The sequence below is a fragment of the Amblyomma mixtum genome, chromosome 1 (assembly GCF_055824585.1).
Source record: "Amblyomma mixtum isolate Tamu chromosome 1, ASM5582458v1, whole genome shotgun sequence".
Lineage (NCBI taxonomy): Eukaryota > Metazoa > Arthropoda > Arachnida > Ixodida > Ixodidae > Amblyomma > Amblyomma mixtum.
This window is the reverse complement of record NC_143012.1, coordinates 69,047,299-69,072,001: the sequence shown is the minus strand read 5'-3', so window position 1 is coordinate 69,072,001 and position 24,703 is coordinate 69,047,299. Positions and strand designations below refer to the sequence as shown.

The following is a 24,703-nucleotide window of genomic DNA, read 5'->3' as shown; positions in this document are numbered from 1 at the left end:
TTGGTAATATAGAACTTCGCCGAAAGCTCTCACTTGAGAATCTCAAATTTAAGCAATGAAATGATGGAAACTGGGAGGGACCTTTTTCGAAGTTTCAGCGCAGTTTCAAACCACTTCGTGGCGATTGCAGAGGCCGCAAAAAAAAAAAACAGTGCCAAACACCAGTTAGGGTAACTTCCCCGCACAGCAATGTCAGCAAGAGGTGTCGCATTAAAAATCTGCAGGGCGCACATAATCTTCTGTTTTATAATCGAGGCTTTAAATGCATTATCCCGTCAAATCGTCTAAAAATGTGGGTCGTCACATGAATGGGGAATGCATATTCGGAGTCCTACTGTATATTAAAAGCAGTTTCCTGCAGGGCTCTTCTGTCTGAGGCATGCTTAGCTTGACTGGTAATGCTCAGCCGCTGTTTGATATCGAAATCTCTCAGGGCTGGCAGTTTCCCCAGTGATCATTTGTACTAGGAAAGAATAAAAACTGAACAGAAAGGAAGAATTGACTGGTTGCGGTATCCTGTTTGTTGCTATGTCTGCGAGCGGAAAGTTGGGATGCTTGTTTTAACTGACAGGATTTTGTTTTTTCTGAATGCATTTTCAGAGGCACTCAGCTGTCTACCGGGATAGCTTGGCTAATTTGAGCCTTGTAATTATTTCTGCCGCAGGAACCAGCACCTGTCTTTCCAATACACAGACCCCGTGCGCAACTTTGACCGGCGGAAAGTGTACGGTCTCGTCTGCGACCTCTTCACGGTCAAGGACCAGCGGGCGACACGCGCTCTGGAGATGGCTGCAGGTGGCAAGGTGCGTGTGTGTCTTTTTTAAGGCACCTCCGATTTTTTTTTTTCATCTCGTCAAACTGTAGTTGGCCAGAGCTCGGAAAAAGTATGTACTGAACGGTAGTACGGCTTAACCAAAATGGCATAAGATCGCCCACTTACCATATTTACTCGCATAACTTTCACACCTCTTTCCTGCAAATTGAGGCTTCAAAAAGGCGATGCACAGATTTCTCGAACATATTTAAAAAAAAAAAAAAAACTGAAGGTCACAGCGTGCAATATGTACTGTAAATAAAATTGGCTTCAGATATGTCGATACATACCTGCCCTCACCCCGTGAAACTAGATACCGTATTTACTCTCATAATTTGTGCCCGTGCATCATTTGCACACACCCAGCTTTTTACCCAGATTTAGAAAAAAAAACAAAAAGCTTTCACTTGCATATTTTGCACTCTCCGCTACGCCATACCACGAGCATGTACACGGGTAAGCGGCGAGTTCAGTGAGTGCCTTGTTGGGGATTTGACTTTACTATTAAAACGAAACTACTGTTTTGAGCGGGTACGTTTTAACGAGGTCTTACTGTACAGACTTTGAGCATATCAATCATTGTACGAGTGAATACGGCAATCATTTGTCTCCGGGCAGCAGTAGGACTAAAAGGCTAGACCAAATTTAGCTAGCTTTTCTTTAGAGTCAAGTTGAGTGAGACAAGCTGCAAGGCAGTCATGAATAGTTGGTTTGGATTACTGTCCTGACTTAGTCTTAGTATTATTATATGTAGGACGTAGATGTTGCTGCTGGTTAGGGTCGAAGATCTTTCGTCATACTTGCAACGCAGTTGTTCAACATTGTGGTCGACAACGAGGAGACCGGCAAGCTGCTGCTGAAGAATGGCCGGCTGAAGCGTCGTGTGACCATCATCCCGCTGAACAAAATCACTGGGCGCGACGTCGAGCCTCAGGTGCTGCGGAAGGCCCAGAGTCTGGTAGGTCCTCCCCCCCCCCCCCCCCCCCCTTTCCGCACTGAGCAGAGACAGGAACTTTCAGCAGCCTTACTGCTTAGTTGTTAGTTGTGCTGCTCCGACAAGGAGTACTTGTTGGAAAAGACATGTTGTCAGGGTCATTTACAATATTCCTTGACCTCGGTTGTAGTCGTAGAAGGCCGTGAATACTCGGGACTTCAAATAGCTTGTCGAGTGTCTGCAGTTTCATTCCCGGTGCCGTTTTTTGTACTTTTAGAACTAATGTTTTGAAGAGCCGGGAACTGTCAATAAACGGAGACGTGATTTTCCTATTCATCTAAACTTGTGGTACTCGGATGCCACTGAATGTGGCTGATTATTTCCTGTTTCCAGACTTGCACTCTTTACATCAGTCAGCTCTCTTTCCCAGTAATGTCGATTGACAGCAAGAAGCAAAGGCCTTATGTGCAACATTGAATCTGCGACTCGATCGGGCACGTGGTGACATGATCACACCTACCAAGACAGACGAGCTGAGTGTGCCATGAGCTGTGTCTTAATTACAAGTGGCTGCTCTGCATTCGTACATGACTGATGTGCAACATGGCATGCTTCATATCATGACGAATGAGTGGGCGCAAACGTTACAAAGACTCAGAAAGAAGATCGTCATCACGAACGGCATCAAACTAGCCCAACTTTTTGGTGTGTTGAACTACATCCTTCACGTCATTTACTTTAGTCCCAGGAGACAGTCAGCTGGGTACGAATGCGTGTACTTTGGTGAATGCACCAACAAGGAAAAGAAATGGGCACGTGTGCATCAATAGGAATCTGTTACTGGTTCAGAGTACCGTTGCAAAAGGCAAGGCTTTGCACGAGGGGCGAAGTAATAGGGGAGCGAGCAGGTTCGGCGTACATGCGCGCACTAGCATTGCTTTCACGGTAACTACTTTCGCCGCACACCAGTTTCTTCTCTCAGAATCAAAAGGCATCTCATTATAGTAATGCAAGATAAAAAATAAATTGATGGAGGTTTAGGAAGAAGTTCATGTGGAGCTGGCACCATGCCATGGCATCCGTTCTTGATAGGGATGGCTGGGATGGTGGAAGTGTTCTTCGTTGGAGTCTGTAGTGTGAGCGGCATGTTGAACAATGTGAAGGGAGGATGTGTTACAAAGATGCTTAACAAGAGTATGACTGAGTTCAGAGTTTACCTAACTGTAATGAAGATGGTTGAATGTGGGGCCTTCTGACCTTGCTGTGATGATGTACTGTGTTTAAATCGAGATAATGATTCTCAAAGTAGCTGCAGTAACATTCTCTATATACCAGACTTGCAAACTGTTAGAAAAAAAAAAAGTCTTTTCAGTGACCTTGAGGGCATGCAACATGCTAGTGTGTGCTCACTGGCCAAGGAAAGAATGGCTATATGAACTTGGAAAGAATACAGCAGGGGCCATTGAGAAAGAGATGCATTGAAGGAGTTTAGTGAAACAGTGTCTCAGCTCGGCAGGTCTGTGTGCATGATTAAGAAATAAAGTTGGGCTAGCTGGTGCCTTTGATTCACAGACTACGGTGTAAAGTCAGGCCCACTCATAACAATACCGGTTATAACAATATATTGGATATAACAATGGTCAGTCGCGGCACCGTCAGCTTACCATGTGTTCTATGGTAAAATAAACTGCTTATAACAATGTTGTCAAGGCACATTATTGGTTATAACAATTAAATCTGGTAATTGAGTATCAACCATTACAGAAAAAGAAAAGAAATGCTACAACCACACCAGCAAAACCATGCTTACAACACAAAAGCCCGTGCGTGTGCGGCCGACCATTGGACTGAGCTGGCACAGCGATGCCACGAAAGCAAAAGAACCTGTGACCACACACCGCCACCGGGCGCGCCGAGAATGCTTGCGTGTCGCAATGACACAGGCAGGAGAAACGACGGATGCGTTCCCCTGAGCAAAAGGCCCATGCAAAGAAGAAAGTGGGGAGCATGGTAGGGAGCCTTGGCGGAGCAGTCCATTATTAACGTTTCGGAGGGGTGCGCTGCTCGCAGAAAAAAATGCACAGATGCGTTTTTCTTTCTTTTTACGCTCTGAGCTATGGCTGGCAGCGGCAATGCATACATTGTCTCATCTTCCCCTGTTCTTCGCTAACTTCCTCACAGTCCCCACTTCACAAATTTCACGTGTCTCAAGGCAGGCATCATTGTGTCAGGCGAGCTGCTGCATTGCTGCATTGGCTACGCCCGCCATGCGTACTCCCAATCAGTCTTCAGTGCACGTGCATGCAGCCAGTGCTGTTTTTCTCCTGTCAGCTCTCCCCGCACCCTTGGTTCTGCATGCTTCTCGAATTTGCTGTAAGAATCACTTCTGGAAAACCGGCTTGATTCCTGTGACGTGGAGGTGCACGAAGCTCCCGCCGGTGCAATGATAGCAGTGCTTTGGTCATCGGTGAACAGTGAACATTTTTCCGGTCCCTTGAGGTTCAAATTAACGAGCTTTTACAGGCATTAGAACAGTCAAACCCCTCCGGGTATTTACTGTCAATAAATGCTCTGACTTTAGTCATCTTTTCTTTTTTTTCGGCACAACTCTGTTATAACAATGGTATTTCCATGGCACTTGAATATTGTTATAAGTGGGCTTGACTGTATTACTAGCGTTAAAATACACAGAAAGGACAATTCTCAAGGCCTGGGTGTTGCCCCGCAGGTTGGCCGCGACAACGTGTTCTCCGCGCTGTCGCTCGTCGACTACCCCAAGCACCTGGAACCCGCCATGAAGTTCGTGTTCGGCACCACGCTGGTCACGACCAAGATCGACGACGCCCGCATCGTGGCGTTCGACCACGGCGTGCAGAAGCGGACCGTGTCGTTTGACGGAGCGTCCTTCGACCCTTCTGGCGTCATCTCCGGAGGTGTGAAATTGCATCCCTCTTCGAGCGCGAAATGCCTAAAGCAGTGGAGACAAGAAATTTCGACACAGTGGGACCACTACAATGCAAATTTCGACACAGTGGGACCACTACAATGCAGACTCGAAGCGGGGAAAAATTTAATTTTAGATGAGTTGGAATGAGGTTAAGCCTTTTTAGTGCACTTTATACTGATGGGGCCAGTCAGTTCAAGCACTATACTGGCCAGTTTGGACTCAGTGAATTCAAATTAACGAGGTTCCTGTGTAATTTGCTTCCTGAGAATTGTTATGAGGGTGCCATTCAGTAAGTTTCAGTTGAAGAAATTGAGTGGAATGTCACGTAATGTATAAGAGTTTTTCGGTATAAATTTTGACACGTATATCCCCGCACGGATGTCAACATCGAAGGATGTGCAACCTTACAGTGGATGAACTTTTTCTCTTGTCAGAGATTTCTAAGCCTACTTGACCACTGGTGCTGGAGTGGGTTGTATGTGATGTCGCATACAAGCCAAGCGCTGGCATTAACCAGCACTGAAGTTGAAACTGAGGGTCAAAAAAGGCTTGCACTAGTAATGTTGTGCTCTCGCTTTTAGAGTTCATTTTCATGGCTATAACGCCTGTGCAGAACTTTAGAAGCAACAACACTGACTTTTAAGAATTTAGTGTCTATGCAGATTTAAGGCTATCGTAAATTCAACCCTCTCATTTCAATCGTGATCACGTTGTGTTTTGGTAAATACAGTGTTTAGCCTTTGTCCTAGCCAGCTTGGTTGGTACAGTGGGGCTCTTTGTTTATTACCTTATCGGCCTTATCTCAGAATCTTTTGCACGCAGTTGTCTCTTTTCTGTGTTTTTAGCTGTTTTTGAACCTTGGCCTGTCTGCGGTTTGCATAATCCTACTTGACCCTGTAGTCTGGGTAGTGATTTAAAAAAAAAAAAATGGGGCCACATTTTTCCAGGGAAGTACAGTAATCGCATTTTTTTTTCTTTTTTACAGTAAACCCTCGTTAACTGGGTCGTAAGTACTGAAAAACATTTTTACATCAAACGATTTTGTGATGCACAAATTGCTGATTTCTTGTTCTTGCTGCCGGCATTCCTGAGTTTGGACAGAGGGATACTGAAAAAAAGGAAAAAAAAAACTAGTCAGTCTGTATGCCAGCACATGCAGGAGTAGTGCCTTTCTTTTCCTCCATTGCAAACTTCATCACACTGACCAAACGTTTAAATTTAGTAAGGGTAGTGCCACAACAGCTGACAGTCTAAATTTAAAGTTTACAGGACCCCGATGCTATTGGATGAAAGCTGCAGGCAGATGTAACCTTGGTAATGTTTGAGCACGCACAGGTTAGCATAGGTTAGCACTGTTTAGCGCAGGTTAGCACAGGTTACCATAGGTTAGCACAGGTTACCATAGGTTAGCATAGGTTACCATAGGTTAGCATAGGTTAACATAGGTTAACATAGGTTACCATAGGTTCGCACAGGTTACCATAGGTTACCATAGATTAGAATAGGTTAGCGCAGGTTACAATAGGTTAGCACAGGTTAACATAGGTTCACACAGGTTAGCATAGGTTAGCACAGGCTACCATAGGTTATCACAGGTTAGCATAGGTTAGCACAGGTTACCATAGGTTACCATAGGCTAGCACACGTTACCATAGGTTAGCACATGTTAGCATAGGTTACCATAGGCTAGCACAGGTTACCATAGGTTAGCACAGGTTAGCATAGGTTAGCACAGGTTAACACAAGCACAGGCTTGACTTCTGTTTCTTCCTGCTAACATACTTTTAGGAAAGAACATGTTGACATATGCAGCTCCTCAGAAAAAACAAAAATGCCCCAGTTTAATTCGCTGCAACAACTGGCTGTGTAGCGAAACATTCTACTGTCAGCAACTGCGGTGTTGTCAGCCCAAAATAAGGTGGGGGTGCATGGATGTAAGAGCCCGGGGAACCGAAAAAAAGTGCTCCAAGCTGACTGAAGGTTTCTTCATAACCCAGGTTAGGAACAGAAGCAGCCACTATGGCAAAGGGGCTTTTTTGTAACCCCCATCCTCCTACACAGACTGCATCATTGAACCCCCCGTTCTCCGCTCTGTCTCGACTTGTGCAGGAGCCCAGCCCAAGGGTCCCAGCACGCTGGAGCTGGTCGCCCAGATCCAGAAGGACCGCACGGAGCTGGCGTCTCGAGAGCAGGCCTATGCCGACATCTCCAAGGAGCTCGGTGGGATCCAAGCCGTGGCTCTTAAGTAAGTAGCACCTGTTTGCCATAGCTGGTCTGTCTGTGTCGCACCAAAAGCGACAGCCGCATGTTCACTCATTTAAGGGGGGACATGCGTCTCAGAGCATTTTTTTTATTTACAGACCAAATACAATGAAACTACCCAGACGTATTAAGTTTTTTCTGCTGATTTCAAATATGCAATATGCAATTTGTTTATTTCTAGGCCAATTAGTTCCTGAGATATTAATATATACCATGCCATTGTCTGCTGAAACAATAGAAAGAAAATGGGCCACCAGAAATTTAATTTTAATGTGTGGGTAGATACTACAATGTGTGAGGGATGCAACGCTGGAAGCAGTTTTCAGTTTTTTGTGCGTGTGGACAAATGGGCTTATAGTTAGTTTCATGTGTGTCGTGTGTTTTCTGGCACTGTATGTCTGGTTAACTCACTGGAAAACTAACTATTAAGCCCATTTGGCCACACGGACAAAAAACTGAAAACTGCTTCCAGCATTGCATCCCTCACACATTGTACTATCTACCCACATATTAAAATTAAATTTCTGGTGGCCAATTTTTTTTCTATTGTTTGAGCAGAACAATGGCATGATATATATTAATATCTCAGGAACTAAATGGCCTAGAAATACCGTATTTACTCGCATAATTTGCGCCCTTGCGTAATTTGCGCACCCGTAACTTATTACCCGGATTTATAAAAAAAAACTTTTAACCGCATATTTTGCGCACTTCTTTGCGCGATTGCGCGAAGACGCCAGCATGCACGCGGGAACGCACAAGCAGACCGCATCGATGCGGCGCACTGCCAAGGTCAAGCCAAAGCAAGCCAAGCCAAAGCAATCCCAGCCAACGCGAAGCCGCGACGCAGTAGTGCTCATTGTGCGTCTGGCGCGTCTATCTCTTTGTGGTTGGTGGCTCGGCTTTGTGCGTAGTGGTTCGACGTACGGTTCTTCGGTTGCAATGGGCTACCACAACTATCCGGCGAAATTTAAACTCCAGGTGATTGAATTTGCCGAAGAAAATGGAAATCGTGCCGCTGCCAGGCAGTACAAGCTTAATGAAAGCCACGTGCGGTACTGGCGGAAACAGAAGGCAGAGCTAGTAAATGCAAGCCCGGGAAGGAGAGCATTTCGGGGACCTAAGAAAGGTAAATTCCCCACCGTTGAAGAAGAGCTCGTGCGTTACGTTCGCGAGCATCGGGCTTCCGGGATAGCAGTGTCGTGCGAGATGCTGCAGTTCCAGGCAAGGAAAATCGCACGTGAGGAAGGGATCCCAGCTCCGACGTTCAAAGCAAGCAGGGGGTGGGTGACCCGTTTTATGAGACACCACCACCTGTCTCTGAGACGGAGGACAACTCTCTGCCAGCGTTTGCCTGCTGACTACGAAGAAAAAGTGGTGGCATTTCACCGTTTCGTGATAGCGCTTCGCAGGACGGAATGTTTCATAATGTCCCAGATCGGGAACGCTGACGAGACGCCGCTGACATTCGACATGCCACCCAACATCACGGTGAGCGAAAAGGGAGTTTCGTCTGTTGCCATAAAAACAACCGGCAGCGAAAAGCAACGGTGCACCGTAATGCTGGCAGTGACTGCTGACGGTCGCAAACTACCACCCTTCGTGATATTCAAGCGAAAGACGATGCCAAAATTGAAAGTGAAAGGACGCATCCATGTTCGTGTCCACGAAAAAGGGTGGATGAATGAGGCATTAATGCTCGACTGGCTGGACACTGTGTGGGGGAAGCGACCAGGCGCTCTTTTGCGGCTGCCATCGATGTTGGTCCTTGATAGCTTCAAGGGCCATCTAGTCGACAGTGTGAAAGAAAAGTTAAAGGAGATGAAGACCAACCTGGCTGTCATCCCAGGCGGCCTAACATCAGTCCTGCAGCCGTTGGATGTTTCTATCAATAAGCCGTTCAAAGACAACGTGCGGAAGTTCTACGTCGAGTGGATGGCCAGCGGAGAACACGGTCTCACTCCGACTGGGAGAATGAAGAGGCCTCCTTTGGAGACGGTCTGCGAATGTATTCTGGCAGCGTGGGACAGGGTCTCTCTCAACATTGTGGAGCACAGCCTCAAAAAAACTGGCCTGTCGAATGCGCTTGACGGAACAGAGGACGACGCGATTTGGGACGCCAGCGACGATGGTGACGACGGCCGCGACGATGTCAGCCGTGGCTCGGAATCCAATTTATCTAGCAACGACTCCGACTAGACAAAGTATGTGAATAAAGGAAAGTGTTTTGCTTGTATATGATGCCTCACTTTTTTAGATTATATTGCGTGTTATGTCCTTTTTGCGGGTGAGTTTTTAAGGCATGTTTGCGAAATTTTCGCGTAATTTGCGCACCCCCTTTTTGAAGCCTTAATTTTTGGAAAAAAAGTGCGCAAATTATGCGAGTAAATACGGTAAACAAATTGCATATTTTTAAATCAGCAGAAAAAAACTGAATAAGTCTGTGCAGTTTCACTGCATTTGGTCTGTAAATAAAAAAAAATGCTCTACGACCCATGTCCCCGGCGGAAGAGGGTCTTAGAAATAAATTTTTATTAATGAAGTCACAACTATGAAACCTTCAGGGAACATGCATTTTTGCGTGCTGATTCCAAATATGTAATGTAATTTTATGTACAAGTCTTTGTGCACTTGTGCAATACGTTAGGTAACTTTTGCCGAGAGTTTGAAAGGAATTCTACTGCAGGGAACTTGTTAGACTGCATGCCATTGGTTTCTCTTGACATCAAGCTGTGCAATAAGGGTAAAATTATCATCCTGCCTACTATAGAAGGCGAGTTATAGGACTTTGAAATCATCAGTTTCTTCCCGTTTTTGAAGTGGCAAATTCAAAACCCTGTAACTGAACTTCTATGATGGGTAAATTCAGAACCCTGTAACTCAACTTCTATGATGGGTGGATTTTGCCCTTATTGCATAGTTTGATGTCAAGAGAAGCCAAGGGCATGCGTCCTAGCAAGTTTCCAGCAGCAAAATATATTGAAAGCTCTCGGCAAAAAGTTAAATTACATATAAGTCCACAAGGACTTGTTTTACATAAAATTAAATTGCATATTTGGAATCAGCACACAAAAATACATGTTTCTTGAAGATTCCATTACTGTGACTGCATTAACAAAAATATTCTTTCTAAGACCAGCTTCCCCCTTAATACCCCAGTCGTACAGCCATTTTGAAGGCCCTCGAACCGATAGTCTATTGACTCAAAGGCCAGTCAAGCATTGCTAACATTGTTGCCGGCTGTACAAAAACAACCAATGCTGGCTTCTTCAAAAGTGCATGAATGCTATTATAGCTTGTCAAAGGCAACGAAGTTCGTTGGCATATTACTGTAATGAATAAACATTTTGTTTTTAACCTTTAGTTTAAACTCGTAAGCTGGTTGCTAGTATGTTTGCAGAATTATTCGCTGAGACGGTAGTGCCTCAATGCCTTAGTGTGAGATGATGGAAACTCTCGATGGCAATCGAATGCGCCGTATACCAGTGGCATAACTCCTTAGGGTTTTAGTACCGATTGCGAATGTGTAAGGCTCTCGACTCAACAGCATTTTAAAGTGCGAATTGCGACAGGGGTATACATAATATACTTGCTCGTATAATAAATTAACATATATCAAAATATTTGGACCAGGCCGCCGCGGTGGCTCAGTGGTTATGGTGTTCGGCTGTTGACCCATAAGACGTGGGTTCGATCCTGGCCGCGGTGGTTGAATTTCGATGGAGGCGAAATTCTAGAGGCCCATGTTCTGTGCGATGTCGGTGCACGTTAAAGAACCCCAGGTGTTCGAAATTTCCGGAGCCCTTCACTACGGCATCCCTCATGGCCTGAGTCGCTTTGGGATGTTAAACCATAATAAACCAAACCAAACCAATATTTAGACCAAACTATGCATCCTTTTATTCCTGTCTTTGTGAACACACGATTGTTTGTTACCCTTTTGTCTGAAGCTGAGATTGCATAGGTACGATGTACATGAGCCCTCAAATATTTTTAAAATACGGAAGTCATGAAAGAAACTGAATTTCCTCGCTACCTGTTTCTGAATGTTGCTGCATGCCAGTCATGAAGGTATGAAAATGCAGGGCACACCCTTCATTTCCTGCCTGCATGCTTAGACAGCCAGAACCTTAAGGGGGGACGAGGGTCTTAAAACTAACTTTTTTTTATTTATGGCTAGAATCTCATGAAATTTTGCACACAGATGCGTTCTTCTCTTCTGATTCCAAATATGCAATCATAATTGAGCTGGTGGCCTTAAATCTCACAAATTCTAGAATGTAATTAGGTAATTTCTTACGCAGCTTTAATGAACTTTCTCATTGCAATTTGTTGGTTTTAGGCACATAAATTGATAGCCAGAGAGTTCCCATACCCGGTGACATTCTTCGTTTCTCTCGAAAGGCATGTCATCCTGATATACTATGTTGAGAGTAAGAGGTCACAGTATCTTACACTGCAACTCATTAAGCTAATTGTAAATTGCTATTTATACTTGGCCTAAACAAAAAAAAAGTAAAATTTCATCGTGTATGGGAGTTCACTGGCTATCAATTCATGTAATTAAAATCAACAAAATGCAATGAAAAAGTTCATTAAAGCTGCATAAGAAATTACCTAATTACACTCTAGAATTTAAGATAACTTCTGATCTAGGACCAGCAGCTCAATTAGGACTACATTTTTGAAATCAGAAGAGAAAAACGCATCTGTGTGCAAAATTTCATGAGATTCTAACCACAAATAAAAAGGTCATTTTTAAGACCCTCGTCCTCCCTTAAGCCTTTCTATAGTTTAAGTGTTCCGAAAACTTCTATGGGCAGCTGTACCTAATGCATTGCGTTACCCACTCCCCTTCCCTATGCAGTGCTGTAGGCCATGAGGGCGTAAATAAGTAAAAGAGTGCCTGCACCAGTGACATTGTTGGACTGGTGTGTGCGTGCAGGTACAACCGGCTGAAGGAGGAGTCTGACCTGAAGGAGACCGAGCTGGAGCAGCTGAAGACTCGGCTTCAGCAGAGCACCCACCACCAGCTGCTGCAGGAGTACGAGGCCCTCCAGAAGGCCATCGGTGGGTCACACGTGCACGCACTCATTCCTTGTAGGCGCTGAAGCTGTGTCAAAAAAGATCTGACACTGTTCTACTGTCACGTGAAAAATGTACTTTTTGAAGGCTGTTGCGTCTTAAAGGGGCTGCGAAACACTGCTTGGGGGGATACCGGCTATACTTCAGGTGGGTTCTTTAGGTCACACAGATGCTGACTTAAAAAGAATGACAGGAATCGATGCACAGGAACGGGAGTTATTCTGTGAAGAAATTTCAAAATACAAGCAAACAAAACGCTGCCCTCAACTAGATTTTGGCGGGGCTTCCCACTCCTGTTTCGCTCTCCCGATGACGGCACCTGGCGCAACCAATCAAAACAGCCTGCCAGAGCACGTCGCGGAAGTTTGCACTCCATGGTTGCCTGCTCTCTGTAACTCGTTCTTGCTGAGACTGGCAGCGTCGTTTCCATGCCAGAGCGCCCCTGGTGGTGTATTTTTATTTTACTTGCTTTGCAGGGCTTTTATCTAAGACTAACAAGTTGCTTTTGTTGATCTAATATAAAACGCAGACAGGTGACAAAATGTTTCTCTATTTATTCACATAATTTGCAGTACAGTGAAAGCTCGTTAATTCAAAACTCGATAATTCGAATTTTCGGATAATTCGAACTACACTACTTGGTCCGGCCAAGCTCCATAGAGATCTGTGTATAAAAAGTCCGTTAATTCGAAAGCGAGTCGGTTCCGTTACGGATAATTCGAACTACGCGCCACCGCGTCTGGGCGGCTTGGCACACAGCATGTGGCCAAAAAAAAAAAAGCACCTCCTCCGCATAGTTAGCTGCGTACGTCCTAAACGGGGACAGAAGATGGAACTAGATAAAACCTTGGAAAAGTGGGTAAAACTTAAATGGCACCATCACCGGCGCGGTGACCGGCGGCACCGGAGGGTAGGGAGGGGTTGGCGACCGCGCTGGCTGCCTACCCTCTTTTCCGCGCAACCTCTGGAACTCGCATCTAAATACTCGTTAATTCGAGCCCTGTTAATTCGAAAATACGGATAAGCACTGTCAGCGCGGTCCCAGCCAACGCCCATGAAGGCTATGACTTCGGACCGGCGCTACAAATTACCAGCGAAAAAAGTTTTTTTTTTCTTTGCGAGTGTCGTCCATGCTTCCACCCATCGGACGCCAACGGAAGCACGCGCTCAGCGCGAACAAGACGCCGGCTTTTGAGTGGCAGTAGACGGCGTCCGCCCCAATCGCCCATGGCACATAAGGCGAACATACTGAAAACGAGGCTTGCACAACCGAACAAGCGCTGGCACTCTGCCCAAGTTCGCTTCCCCCTTGCTGGAGCTAACCCCCCCCCCCCCCCCGGCCTAAGAATCTGAAAAAAAAAAAAAAAAAAAGCGTCAGCCGTTAAGTTTGGCACCGTCACGGCCCACAACGCATTTCTTGGCCGCGCGCCAAGATGCTGCGCAACGATAAGCCCACAACGCATTTCTTGGCGGCGCGCCAAGATACTGCCCAGCGATGTGATTTTATCGCCCACAACGCATTTCTTGGCGGCGCGCCAAGATACTGCCCAGCGATGTGATTTTATCGCTGCGCAGCATCTTGGCGCGCGACCAAGAAATGCGTTGTGGGCCGTGATGGGCCGTGACGGTGCCAAACGGAAGGAAGCGTTAACGACTGACGCTTTTTTTTTTTCAGATTCTTACGCAAAAATTGGGGGGGGGGGGGGGGGGGAAGGGGGGGGGGGGGGGTCATTATGTGAGTGGGTTCCTTACGCGAGTAAATACCCTACATATACCGTAATGCAAATGGTTCTTGCCGGTTTTTTCGCGGCCATTCGATAATTCGAACATCGGATAATTCGAACTTTTTTCCCGGTCCCGTGAAGTTCGAATTAACGAGCTTTTACTGTATATTTACTGTTTGTACAATCATCAAGCTCGCGCCAGGTGATGTCATATCCGCTGCTAAAAACCCGCCACTGTGTGGCGACACCATCAGAGCCATGAAGTTGTTTTTGGGAGGACATTAAAATATTAAAAAACGGAATGTACGCGGTATTACCGACGCTAATAGCACCATTTTAACTCACTGTATGCGATCAACAGGCAAAACAGTCAACTAAGATTGTGTTTCTGGGCCCCTTTAAGCGTCATTGTCTTCTTGGGGCTTCAGTGTCCTGTGTTCCTTTGGTTCCGCATGGATCACTACGTGGAATTTGTGTGCCTGCGACTGGCAGGTGTTTTGTAGGTGAATTTCTTTCACGTTGCTTCGGTATTCATAGCTGAATGACGGCTGTGACTTCAGAGTGGACGTCAGGTCACACGAGGCATAAAAGAACCCACGACACAATTACAATGCTTGGTTATGCGTTTTTACGGTGCAGATTTTTGTGGGGGATTTCTGCATTTGGATGAAGAAATTTTGGTCTTTGTTCTGTTCTTTTTTTTAATGCAAGGGGAAGTATTGGAGTGGCTTTCAAAGCTGGATCTTGTCAACTTCAGCACTACTCTTTAGCACAGGTTTCATTCATTTATTTATACTGTCAGCACTGATTACGGGCTGTAACAGGAGTGGATAATGAGGTATAAAAAACAGCAATGACACAAACATTGAAACGGGCACAAAATTCAGTACATAAAGTGTTCACCACTTATACAAAAAATAAAACTCTGGCATATATTTTATGTAGACGATAAAACATCGTGCAGCTTATCTAAAATTTCCCCAAGTGATTGTGAGGTGACGACAGAGTTTGGTAGCATATTCCATTCCTTAATGGTTCTTAGAAGAAAAACTCGGTGACGAATATATGGTCACGATTCGAGTATCGTAATCATCCTGCGAGTTTAAAACGGGTGCCCTGTAATTATTATGCGTTACCAAGCATTGTTATCATGCCCCCTCTCACTACTTCCTTTATTTCCTCCCACTGTGTGGCTGCTGCTGTGCCTTTCCTTAGAACTGCTGCTAAGTCCTACACTGACTCGCACCGAGCATCTGAGAGGCGTATCAAAGCTCATGGCAGTGTCTTGTGACCGCATGTGCTACCAGATCATAAAGAAGGTTGCACAATGTGCAAGGTGCAGTCTATGTGTACAGGATAGTTGCATGATCAGGGCCGACCCCTCACACCAGTTATATGCAACAAAGGTAGCACGGTGCACGTGATCTGCTACGCCACCATCGCTGACGCCGCTCGAACGGCAAGTGGGCCATTAACAGCTGCGCTGCAAGGAAAACTGCAGTGTAATCACTTCTTCGTTTCACGTCCATTTCGGCTTTCAGGCAGGATGGCATAACAGTTGGGGTGGATCGAAACGATGACACAGCGATTTTACTGCAGTTTTTTTTAAGCATGAAATGCTTTTAGCTCCCGTTGTCGGCTGTGTGGTGACGTCACGCCGAGACCGAGAGCCAGCATCCGGGCACTGAATTCCACTCATCCGGGCTCTGAAACGAGAACATCCGGGCACCGTACGAGACTTAACGAGATTCAACGAGACTCTCTAAGCCCTCCTACGGGACCGGCATACAAGCGCCGGTTGCTCTCCAAACGAGTCACAAAAAATAACTGCTGCCAGTGTCTTCTCAATGTTTATCAAGATATCAGTCGAGCTGTGCATTTGATAATGCACGGAATTATAATTTCCGATTTCTAATAACGCGTGGAAAAAGCACATACATGCCACATTACACTTCGTTGTCATACGTGATCTGTTAGGGGCTTTGAGAGAAGGCCGCTTAGAGAAAAAGGGGAGCTCCAGGGCGAGAAGGGCTTTCAGCGTAAAACTTTCGCTCCCTCCCCAAGGATGGCGCTGCGGTCCCACACTCATGCATGTAAAAGACCGGCCACAGGGCCTTCAAGCCCTTTCCCCCTCTGGCAGGCAGATGTATACACGCTCGCGGAGTATTCGAACGCGCTGCATATACAGTCTTGTCAGGCCTGCGTCTCGTCGTGTCCGCTTCTGCATCGTCCTGGATTTCAATGCCGCCACCGTCACAGCTGCTTAAGCCGAGCAATGGAGCCTGTGTTAGGCCCGTAAACATTTCATGCTTACTCTACTCTCGGTTACGGGAGAGGCGCAATTTTTTTTATGGTTGCCATCGTTTGGCTGTTCAAACTGAAACAGCATGAGAAGAAATCTGTTACGAATTATTTGCCGGGTAGGCAAATTCCGTATGTCAATTTACATTAGTGTTTTACGAAGGAAGACCCGCTACGGTCACTTAGTGGCTGTGGCACTCGGCTGCTGATTCCAAGGTTGGGGGATCGAATCCCGGCTGTGGTGGCCGCGTTTTGATGGAGGTGCAATGCAAGGGTGCTCTTGTGCTGTGCAATGACAGTGCACACTAAAGAAGGGGATCTATATTACAGTATTTACTCACATAATAATTGGACTCATGCAGTGATTGCACCCCTGAATTCTGTTGTCAAAATTCTTTTTTTTTTTATATTCTCCGGGTAATGATCGCACCCCGAACGTGCCGCTGAGATTTGTCGTGTGCCAATTCTTGCTGATGGTGATCGAAAAAAAAAAAGTGCGATCATTATGCGAGGCAATACTGCGGTGTCCGTTGGAGGCCATGTATTGCTTTAGGACGTCCAACATTACATAACGTGCCATTGCAAAGAAAGAATACACAACTAAAAGTTGGCATCTGTAGTCCTTTAAAGGTGCACTGAAGAGGATTCTGAACTCGTCTTTTTGCCGCGGGAACTCGATCTACACGTTCCTAGCATTCTTAGAAACTGCGACTGCCCTGTGTGGCCGATTTCCCTAATTAAATCGAATTAACGTCCGGCTCCCGCCTTTATTTTTTTAATTCTCCCTCGTACGGTGGGCGGAGTCGACCAACGCGTGAAGTGTCTTTCAGCCAGCTCCGTGGAGGCTTTGCTTTCGCTTTGTTTTCTTTTTTAGGTTTCTACGAATAAATAGTTTCATTCGCAGATAATATAGCCGCAAAACAAGCCCGCAGAAATAAAAATACGCGCGGACTATTTGCTACTACGGACTACTACGTATTACTCCGCCGATGGCAGAGCGGCAAGCCGCCACGGGACTGGGTGAAAGGCACTCCACGCGTTGGTCGACTCCGCCCACCGTACGAGGGAGAATTAAAAAAAAAAAGGCGGGAGCCGGAAGTTAATTCGATTTAATTAGGGAAATCGGCCGTACAGGGCAATAAGTCGACGTTTCTAAGAATGCTCGGAACGTGTAGATCGAGTTCCCGTGGCAAAAAGACGAGTTCAGATTCCTCTTTAGTGCACCTTTAAGCCTGTAACCTTTTGAGTAGACTCAAACTGCGCATTGTTTCTCTGCAGAGGAGTCGAAGGCCAAGTTGCAGGAGTGCAAGGAGACGCAGCAGAAGGCCTCCGCCCGCGTCAAGGAGCTCGAGGCGAAAGTCAAGGACTCCAAGAACATCCGCGACCGGGAGCTCAAGGCAGCCGAGCAGCAGATCGCCAAGGCCAAGAAGAAGGCAGACGAGTCCTCCAAGAAGGCCTCGGCCAAGAAGCAGGTGATGGGTGGGATGGGGCAGCCGTGCTGTGCCTCTCTTGAAATGAAAATTTCAGGGGTGACATCGTCGATAATTTAGTGGAACGCCCTCTGGTAGTTATTAACCCTTTCAGGTTCTTTGTACACAATTGCGTAATCGGCAAACGTACAGCTTTTTCTGAAAAAAATGGAGCAATTAACCCCTTCACCGTTTTGTTATATCAACGAATTTCTTAACAAAACTGCTTATTTTTTTTATTCCTGATTTCGAATATTATTGCAATAAAAAGCATGAATTCGATCTTTAAAAAATATCTGAAGCAAACACGAAGCCAAATTGGCATATTCAAGTTTATTATTTCTGACATTACGGAAAACCAACTTCCTGCTGGTAATGAGCGATAAATATATTCAAGCAAGTCGTCAGGCAAGCTTTTAGTGAACATCTTACCGGGAACTGCAAGAAAAGGAAACCGAGGGGGTCATGTAGGGATGTACCATGTACCAAAGTACCAAAGTACAATCCATGTACCAAAGTTCTAGAGATCATATATTTTTTCTTGTGATAAAACTTCTTGTTTATGCAACAAGGAACGTTTAAGGGGGGACACTGGTCTTGAAAAGAAAATTTTATTAATTTATTCATAGTTATGAAATTTTCAGGGCACATGTATTTTTGTGCGCTGATTCTAGAAATGTCATTTAATTTCATGTAAAACAATTCCTTGAGCACTTGTGCAATTTTTACGCAAGTATTTTGCAAAGAGTTTTGAAGAAAATTTGCTGCAGGAAACTCGCTGAAATGTATGCCATTGGTTTCTCTTGACACCAAGGAATACAATAATGGTAAAATTATCATCCTGGCTCTCATAGAACTCGAGCTATAGGGTACTGAAGCTGCCACTTCAGAAACAGGAATACACACTTTCCTTCTCACTTCTGAAGCGACAACTTCAAAACTCTATAACTTTAAGTTCTATGATAGGCAGGAAGACAATTTCACCCTTATTGTATTCCTTGGTGTCAAGAGAACCCATCTTGAAAGCACGAGCTGATGGGCGAGTTGGTTGTACATGATATGATTGAAACAGCGCAAGGCCGAAAGACAAAGAAGAGAGCAGAAGAAAGGAGGAAATAGACAACACAGCGCTGAACTAGCAACTGACATTTATTTGGCACGCTGCGCGTATAAATACATTCAGGCACCAAAATAGAAAACAACGCATAGAGCAATTCATGCGCCAGGATCCCTGCAAGCAAACACAAACTAAGAAGTGCAATTCAGGAAGCGAAGTTCTTTTTGTGATAAAGACACTGATGCGGCACTTACACATGTATCACCATACTTCTTGATATTTGAAGCCTCGATAATTTCCCGGCAAAGCTGGTCTTTGTTCCTAGCAACAACTCGGCAAAAATTTAACTGCTTGTTAAAAGAGGAATTGTCATGTCAAGCTTCAGGAGTGCACTTACAAAATCCTGTCTACATCTAACCGAACGCAGCTTTAGTAACCAGGTAGAGAGGCTTACTGCTAGTGGCTATCCGCTTCACGTGCTTTCTTCTGTGGCCGAAGTTTTGTTGAAGAAACTGAAATGCTCCGCCAGTTCTGAACGTCAAACAAGTAAGCGAGTAGCAGCCATTCCCTATATCCACAAGATATCACATAATTTGAAAAGTGTTGGTAAAAGAGTCGGAGTGGATGTTGTTTTTTTGGCCCCCGTTAAGTTATCAAGCTTGTGTACGCGTGTCAACAACCCAGGAAAAACTTCCCCCGATTGCCCCAAAAACCATGAATGCAAATTTGTGAAGTGTCAAAAAAATGTCGTGTATTCCATTCCTCTCACTTGTAATAGGTTTTATATTGGGCAGACTGGACAGTGCTTAAATGATAGGCTCAGGCAGCACCGCAACAATGTAGATAACAAAGAGTCTCGTAACCTTAGCATGCATTGCCGTTAGTGCGACTGCTCCCCACAGTTTAATTTTTGCCGAGTTGTTGCTAGGAACAAAGACCAGCTTTGCGGGGAAATTATCGAGGCTTCGAATATCAAGAAGTATGGTGATACATGTGTAAGTGCTGCGTCAGTGTCTTTATCACAAAAAGAACTTCGCTTCCTGAATTGCACTTCTTAATTTGTGTTTGCTTGCAGAGATCTTGGTGCATGAATTGCTCTATGCGTTGTTTTCTATTTTGGTGCCTGAATGTATTTATACGCGCAGCGTGCCAAATAAATGTCAGTTGCTAGTTCAGCGCTGTGTTGTCCATTTCCTCTTTTCCTCCGCTCTCTTTTTTGGCCTTCGGCCTTGCGCTGTTTCAATCATATCATATCAAGAGAACCCAGTGGCATACATTTCAGCGAGTTTCCCGCAGCAAACTTTCTTCAAAACTCTCCGCAAAATACTCGCATAAAAAGTGCATAAGTGCTCAAGGAATTGTTTTACATGAAATTAAATGACATATTTAGAATCAGCACACAAAAATACATAATCCCTGAAGATTTGGTAACTGTGACTTCATTAATAAAAATTTTTTTTCAAGACCAGTGTCGGTCTAAGTTTTCGTCGTAGAGGAATTCTGTGCGCGGAGCCTGAATGTGGATGGAGCTTCACTGCAGACTTAAGGGGGGACGAGGGTCTTAAAACAGACCTTTTTATTTGTGGCTAGAATGTCATGAAATTTTGCACACAGATGCGTTTTTCTCTTCTGATTTCAAAAATGTAGTCATAATTGAGCTTATGGTCTTAGATCAAAAGTTATCTGAAATTCTAGAGTGTAATTAGGTAATTTCTTACGCTGCTTTAATGAACTTTCTCAATGCATTTTGTTGCTTTTAATTACATGAATTGATAGCCAGCAAATTCCCATACCTGATGACATTCTTACATTTTTTGTTTAGGCCACGTATAAATAGTCATTTACAATTAGCTTAACGAGTTGCCATGTAAAATAGTGTGACCTCTTACTCTCGACATAGTATGTCAGGATGACATGCCTTTAGAGAGAAACGAAGAATGTCATCGGGTATGGGAACACTCTGGCTATCAATTCATGTAAATAAAAGCAACAAATTGCAGTGAGAAAGTTCGTTAAAGCTGCGTAAGAAATTACCTAATTATATTCTGGACTTCGTAAGATCTAAGACCACCAGCTCAATTATGATTGCATATTTGGAATCAGAAGAGAAAAACGCATCTGTGTGCAAAATTTCATGAGATTCTAGCCATAAATAAAAAAGTTAGTTTTAAGACCCTCGTCCCCCCTTAAGCTGTATCCGACTATAGAGCTTACGCTGTAAAATTCGTTGGAGTTCTTTTGTGTTCTTGCCGCTCTAACCTCTCTGTTCTGGGGCGGCCATGCAGGAAGTGGAAGCGCTGAACCTGGAAATCCAGGAACTGGAGAAGTGCATCGTCGGCTACAACGAGCAGATGGCGAACAGCGACGAGCTTTTGGCCACACTCGAGCAGAAACTCGAGACGAACAAGGAGAACCTCTCTGCCGCCAAGGTGGGCAACGGCCGCGTTTGCACAGATGGTGACGGGCCTCTCCACCGCGCTCGTTCTCCGCGACATCCAAATGAATTCGAAGCGGTGCATACTGAGCGAGCTGTGTGAAGCTTGAGACTGAATGCCACAGGCTAAAGAAAAAATCTGTGACTTAGCTTGGTTAAGCCCGGTAATTGCGAAAGCAATATCCGTACGTACGCCATGGTACAGCTCGTAGTGTAGCTGGTGGTGGTGCTTGTGGTGATGCATCGCTTATACAATCCAATCCAATGCAATCCAAACCAATCCAATGCAATCCATTCCAATTCAATCCACTCCATTCCAAACCAATCCATTCCAATCCAATTCATTCCACTCCAATCCAATGTAATCTATTGTAATCTAATCAAATTGAATCCAATCCAGTCCAATACAATCCAGTGTAATCCCATCTAATCCAAGCTAATCCAATGTAATGTAATCAAGGTCAAATGAAGGTCAATGGTGGTCACCGCCGCGGCGCGATAGTGGTCACCGGCTGCGGCACGCTACGGGCGTAAAAGCAGATGAAGCGGCCCGTAAGGGCCATCAACATCGAAGATACAGTCAAACTTTTTTCACGAAATCTGATGCGTCCCAAATGGCTAAAAGTTTAGCTTCCAAAGAAATGTATCGGCTTTGGAGTATGCCGACACATCAGTACCAATTTCTTCACTCAATCGACCCACATCTTAGATCAACTCTCACCCAGAATTCCTCGACATCTGGGAACACTTTATCTCTGACTTCGTCTGAATGCTGCATATACAAACGGCTTGCGATACCGTTTTGGACAAATGGACAGTCCGCACTGTGACAACTGTGCCGCGATAGAAACTGTGGAGCATATCCTGCTTGAGTGCCCTGCGTATGCTAACGAGCGTGCGTACTATGAACATTGCATGCAGAAGCTCTGCCCAGTGCCCCTAACAATGGACAAAGTTTTAGGTCCCTTAGCCTGCTTCAGGCAACAGAGACTTGCAGTGAACTTTCTATTTACTGTTTAAAAAACATTGAACATCTCGATAAGCTCTAAATCCAATTGCACGTTACCTTCATGCATTCTTCATGCAGTGAACTTTGTCAGCCCATTTGTCGGACTATGCACTCCATCATTCCATAGGTTGCATCAATACTCGCCATTGCATCCTTAGTACCCATTTCATGGCCGCATTTTATCTTCGTTTTTTTTTATCTCTTCCACTCTGCTCTCCTTCTGTCTTTACCTCCCACATTCCCCTCCCTACGCAGAGTAGCCTGCCAGTGATTTTTAAACGCCGGCTAAATTCTCTGCATTTCATTAAAGAGTCTCTCTCTCTCTCTCTCTTTGAGACTGAATGTTTGGTTTACGTAGCAAAGCAGACATTTGGGCTAGTTGGTGTGAATTCATGCCTTGCAAAAAGGGTGTCGTACCGTATTTTCCGGTGTATAAGACGCTGCTTTTTTTTCAAAAATCTTGCTGATGCGTCCTATACAAGGTTGCGTCTCATTCGCTAATTTTTTTATTTTTTTTTTGCGAGTTCAGAAATTACTCAGGCTCTTGTTCAAGTTTTTTTCACCGAAAAAAATCACTACCAATGACGCGGTTGTAAGACGATTAATGCTTCAATACCGGGACCGCCATGCTCCACTTTTTTTTAAGTGAACTTTATCATGAAATGGCGGGGATGACGACTTCCGGGATCACAAACACATGACCGTTTCGGAGGCCTCAAGCAAAAGTAATGTGAAATGCCAAGAGATGGCGACCATCTCGCTTCTCGCTACTGTTAGGACAAGCCAAGACAAGCCGGCGTTCTTTTTTAGCCACCTTTTGCAACTTTCTTTGCTCTGTGTACGTAGTGAGAAGAGAATGTGTCAGCCGCGTTGCCTTCAGAAATGGGCGAACTTTTTGATAGCACTTTCAAAGATGAAGACTTTGAAGGTTTTAAGTAGAAATAAAATGTTGTTATGGACATATGGGAGAGCTCTTTCATTCTTTCTTTTTTCTAAAACGTGGGTGGGTATGGCGTGAGTGTTGCCTTTTTCGATCACTTAGCGTTGCTTAAGAATTTCTCACAGGTACGGTGAATTTCGCGATGGTTGCGCAAGCGTGTTTAATTAAGCCTCACTAGCCTAACTGGGTAAATTGGGGTGCGTCTTATAAACGGGCGCGTCTTATATACCAACTTTTTCAATGACAGCCTGCATATATGGCGTGTGCGTCTTATACACCGGAAAATATGGTATATCGTTTGCCACTGTCTTGCGGTAAAGAGTATATCGGGCAAACAGGGCGCTGTGTAAACGTAAGGCTCTTTGAACACCGCAACTTACTTGGCAGTGACTCGCGAGACAACCTACCCGCACATTGCCGGGTTTGCTAATGCACTCCCCTTTTCCCGGAAACTAATGTGCTTTTTCGCCACCAAGACAAGGTGACCCGGGAGCTGATGGAAGCCTTCTTTGTTCAAAAAAACGGCAAATGGTGCGTCAGTGAACCTTCAGTGGCCTTGTCAGATATGGAATTCAGATACTTGAATAACTCCTGTTTAGATTCTCTTTCGTGCCATGCACGTAATCTATTTCCCTGTGGTTATGACGTAAGCAGTCGTGGGTGGTTACTGTATATATTGCCACGAATCTTTGTAGCGTTTGTTTGTTCATGCTTCAAGGCTGCCGACACGCCGCTTTATCGCTTAGTTTGTGACGCAAGATGCGCCCAGATTTATCTCGATTGATCGCATCCAGGCGGAGCCCGGTTCTAGTTCGCGCCAGAATGTTCTAGTAACTTTCCAAGCTTTATCTCGAATGTTCGCTATCAGCTTTAAAAAGAGCACGGTCGACAGTGGCGGTGATTCTGTTCCACGACCACCAAGCACGCTTGTTGCTACGTCGCCTCCAAGTGATTCAGTTCTTTGCATGCGCAAGTCAGCCCAAATAAAGAGTTCCGTTTCGAAGACATCCTCGTTGTTTTCCTGCTCACCGGACTGCAGTCACCACTACGTGACAATATTCTGTTCTGTTTTTCTAATAAACCTTAGTTGCGAGTCGGCGCTTGTAGTGTCTCCCCTCTTGTTCTGTGTTCTCTGTCTTAGTTTGCGCTGTTTTTCCACCATGGATTGGTTTACGTAGCAAGCTATGGAAAGGAAAATTATAGCGGTGACGATCGAGATAGGAAGAGAGCAGAATGTGCGGGGAAGGAACACTAGTTGATATTCTAGCTGTTATCGACAACGGGAAACGAGCATAAGCAAGGGTGTTTAGTATGCAGAACAGATAATCCCTTCTCAGCCCTTCTCATCCGTTGTCCGCCAGCGCTGTGTTTCAAAAGAATAATCGATGGAGCCACAGCGGTGGCTCAGTGGTTATGGCGCTCGGCTGCTCGGCAGAGGCTTTTGCCCTGAAGTGGACGCGAGAGGGGGTGATGGTTGTAATGGCGGTGAATGTCGTCTTTTTCTTTTTTCTGCCTCGCAGGAGGAAGTCAAGCTGGCGAGCGACAACGTCATAGCTCAGAAGGAGAAGCTGAAGGCGGCGAGCCGCGACATCTCCGACAAGTATGCTGAGCGGGCCGCAGTCGAGAAGCAGGCCGACCAACTGAAGCTCAAGATCCAGCAGTGGGAGCACGACGTCAGCAAGATTGACCGCGAGGCTGCAGACGCGGTGAAGAAGGTGTGCAGCAGT

At 45.2% G+C, this 24,703-nt stretch overlaps 1 protein-coding gene across 1 annotated transcript in view; it reads left to right on the top strand.

Moving 5' to 3' along the window:
* SMC2 (structural maintenance of chromosomes 2) overlaps positions 1 to 24,703 on the top strand; it is a 95,493-nt gene that overhangs the window by 52,367 nt on the left and 18,423 nt on the right. Inside the window, exons 10-17 of the mRNA XM_089551867.1 lie at positions 665 to 803; positions 1,626 to 1,772; positions 4,477 to 4,681; positions 6,805 to 6,940; positions 11,903 to 12,027; positions 17,346 to 17,539; positions 20,879 to 21,022; positions 24,497 to 24,691. Of these exons, the coding sequence (XP_089407993.1) occupies positions 665 to 803; positions 1,626 to 1,772; positions 4,477 to 4,681; positions 6,805 to 6,940; positions 11,903 to 12,027; positions 17,346 to 17,539; positions 20,879 to 21,022; positions 24,497 to 24,691 (1,285 nt within the window). The remainder of the gene's footprint in view (positions 1 to 664; positions 804 to 1,625; positions 1,773 to 4,476; positions 4,682 to 6,804; positions 6,941 to 11,902; positions 12,028 to 17,345; positions 17,540 to 20,878; positions 21,023 to 24,496; positions 24,692 to 24,703) is intronic.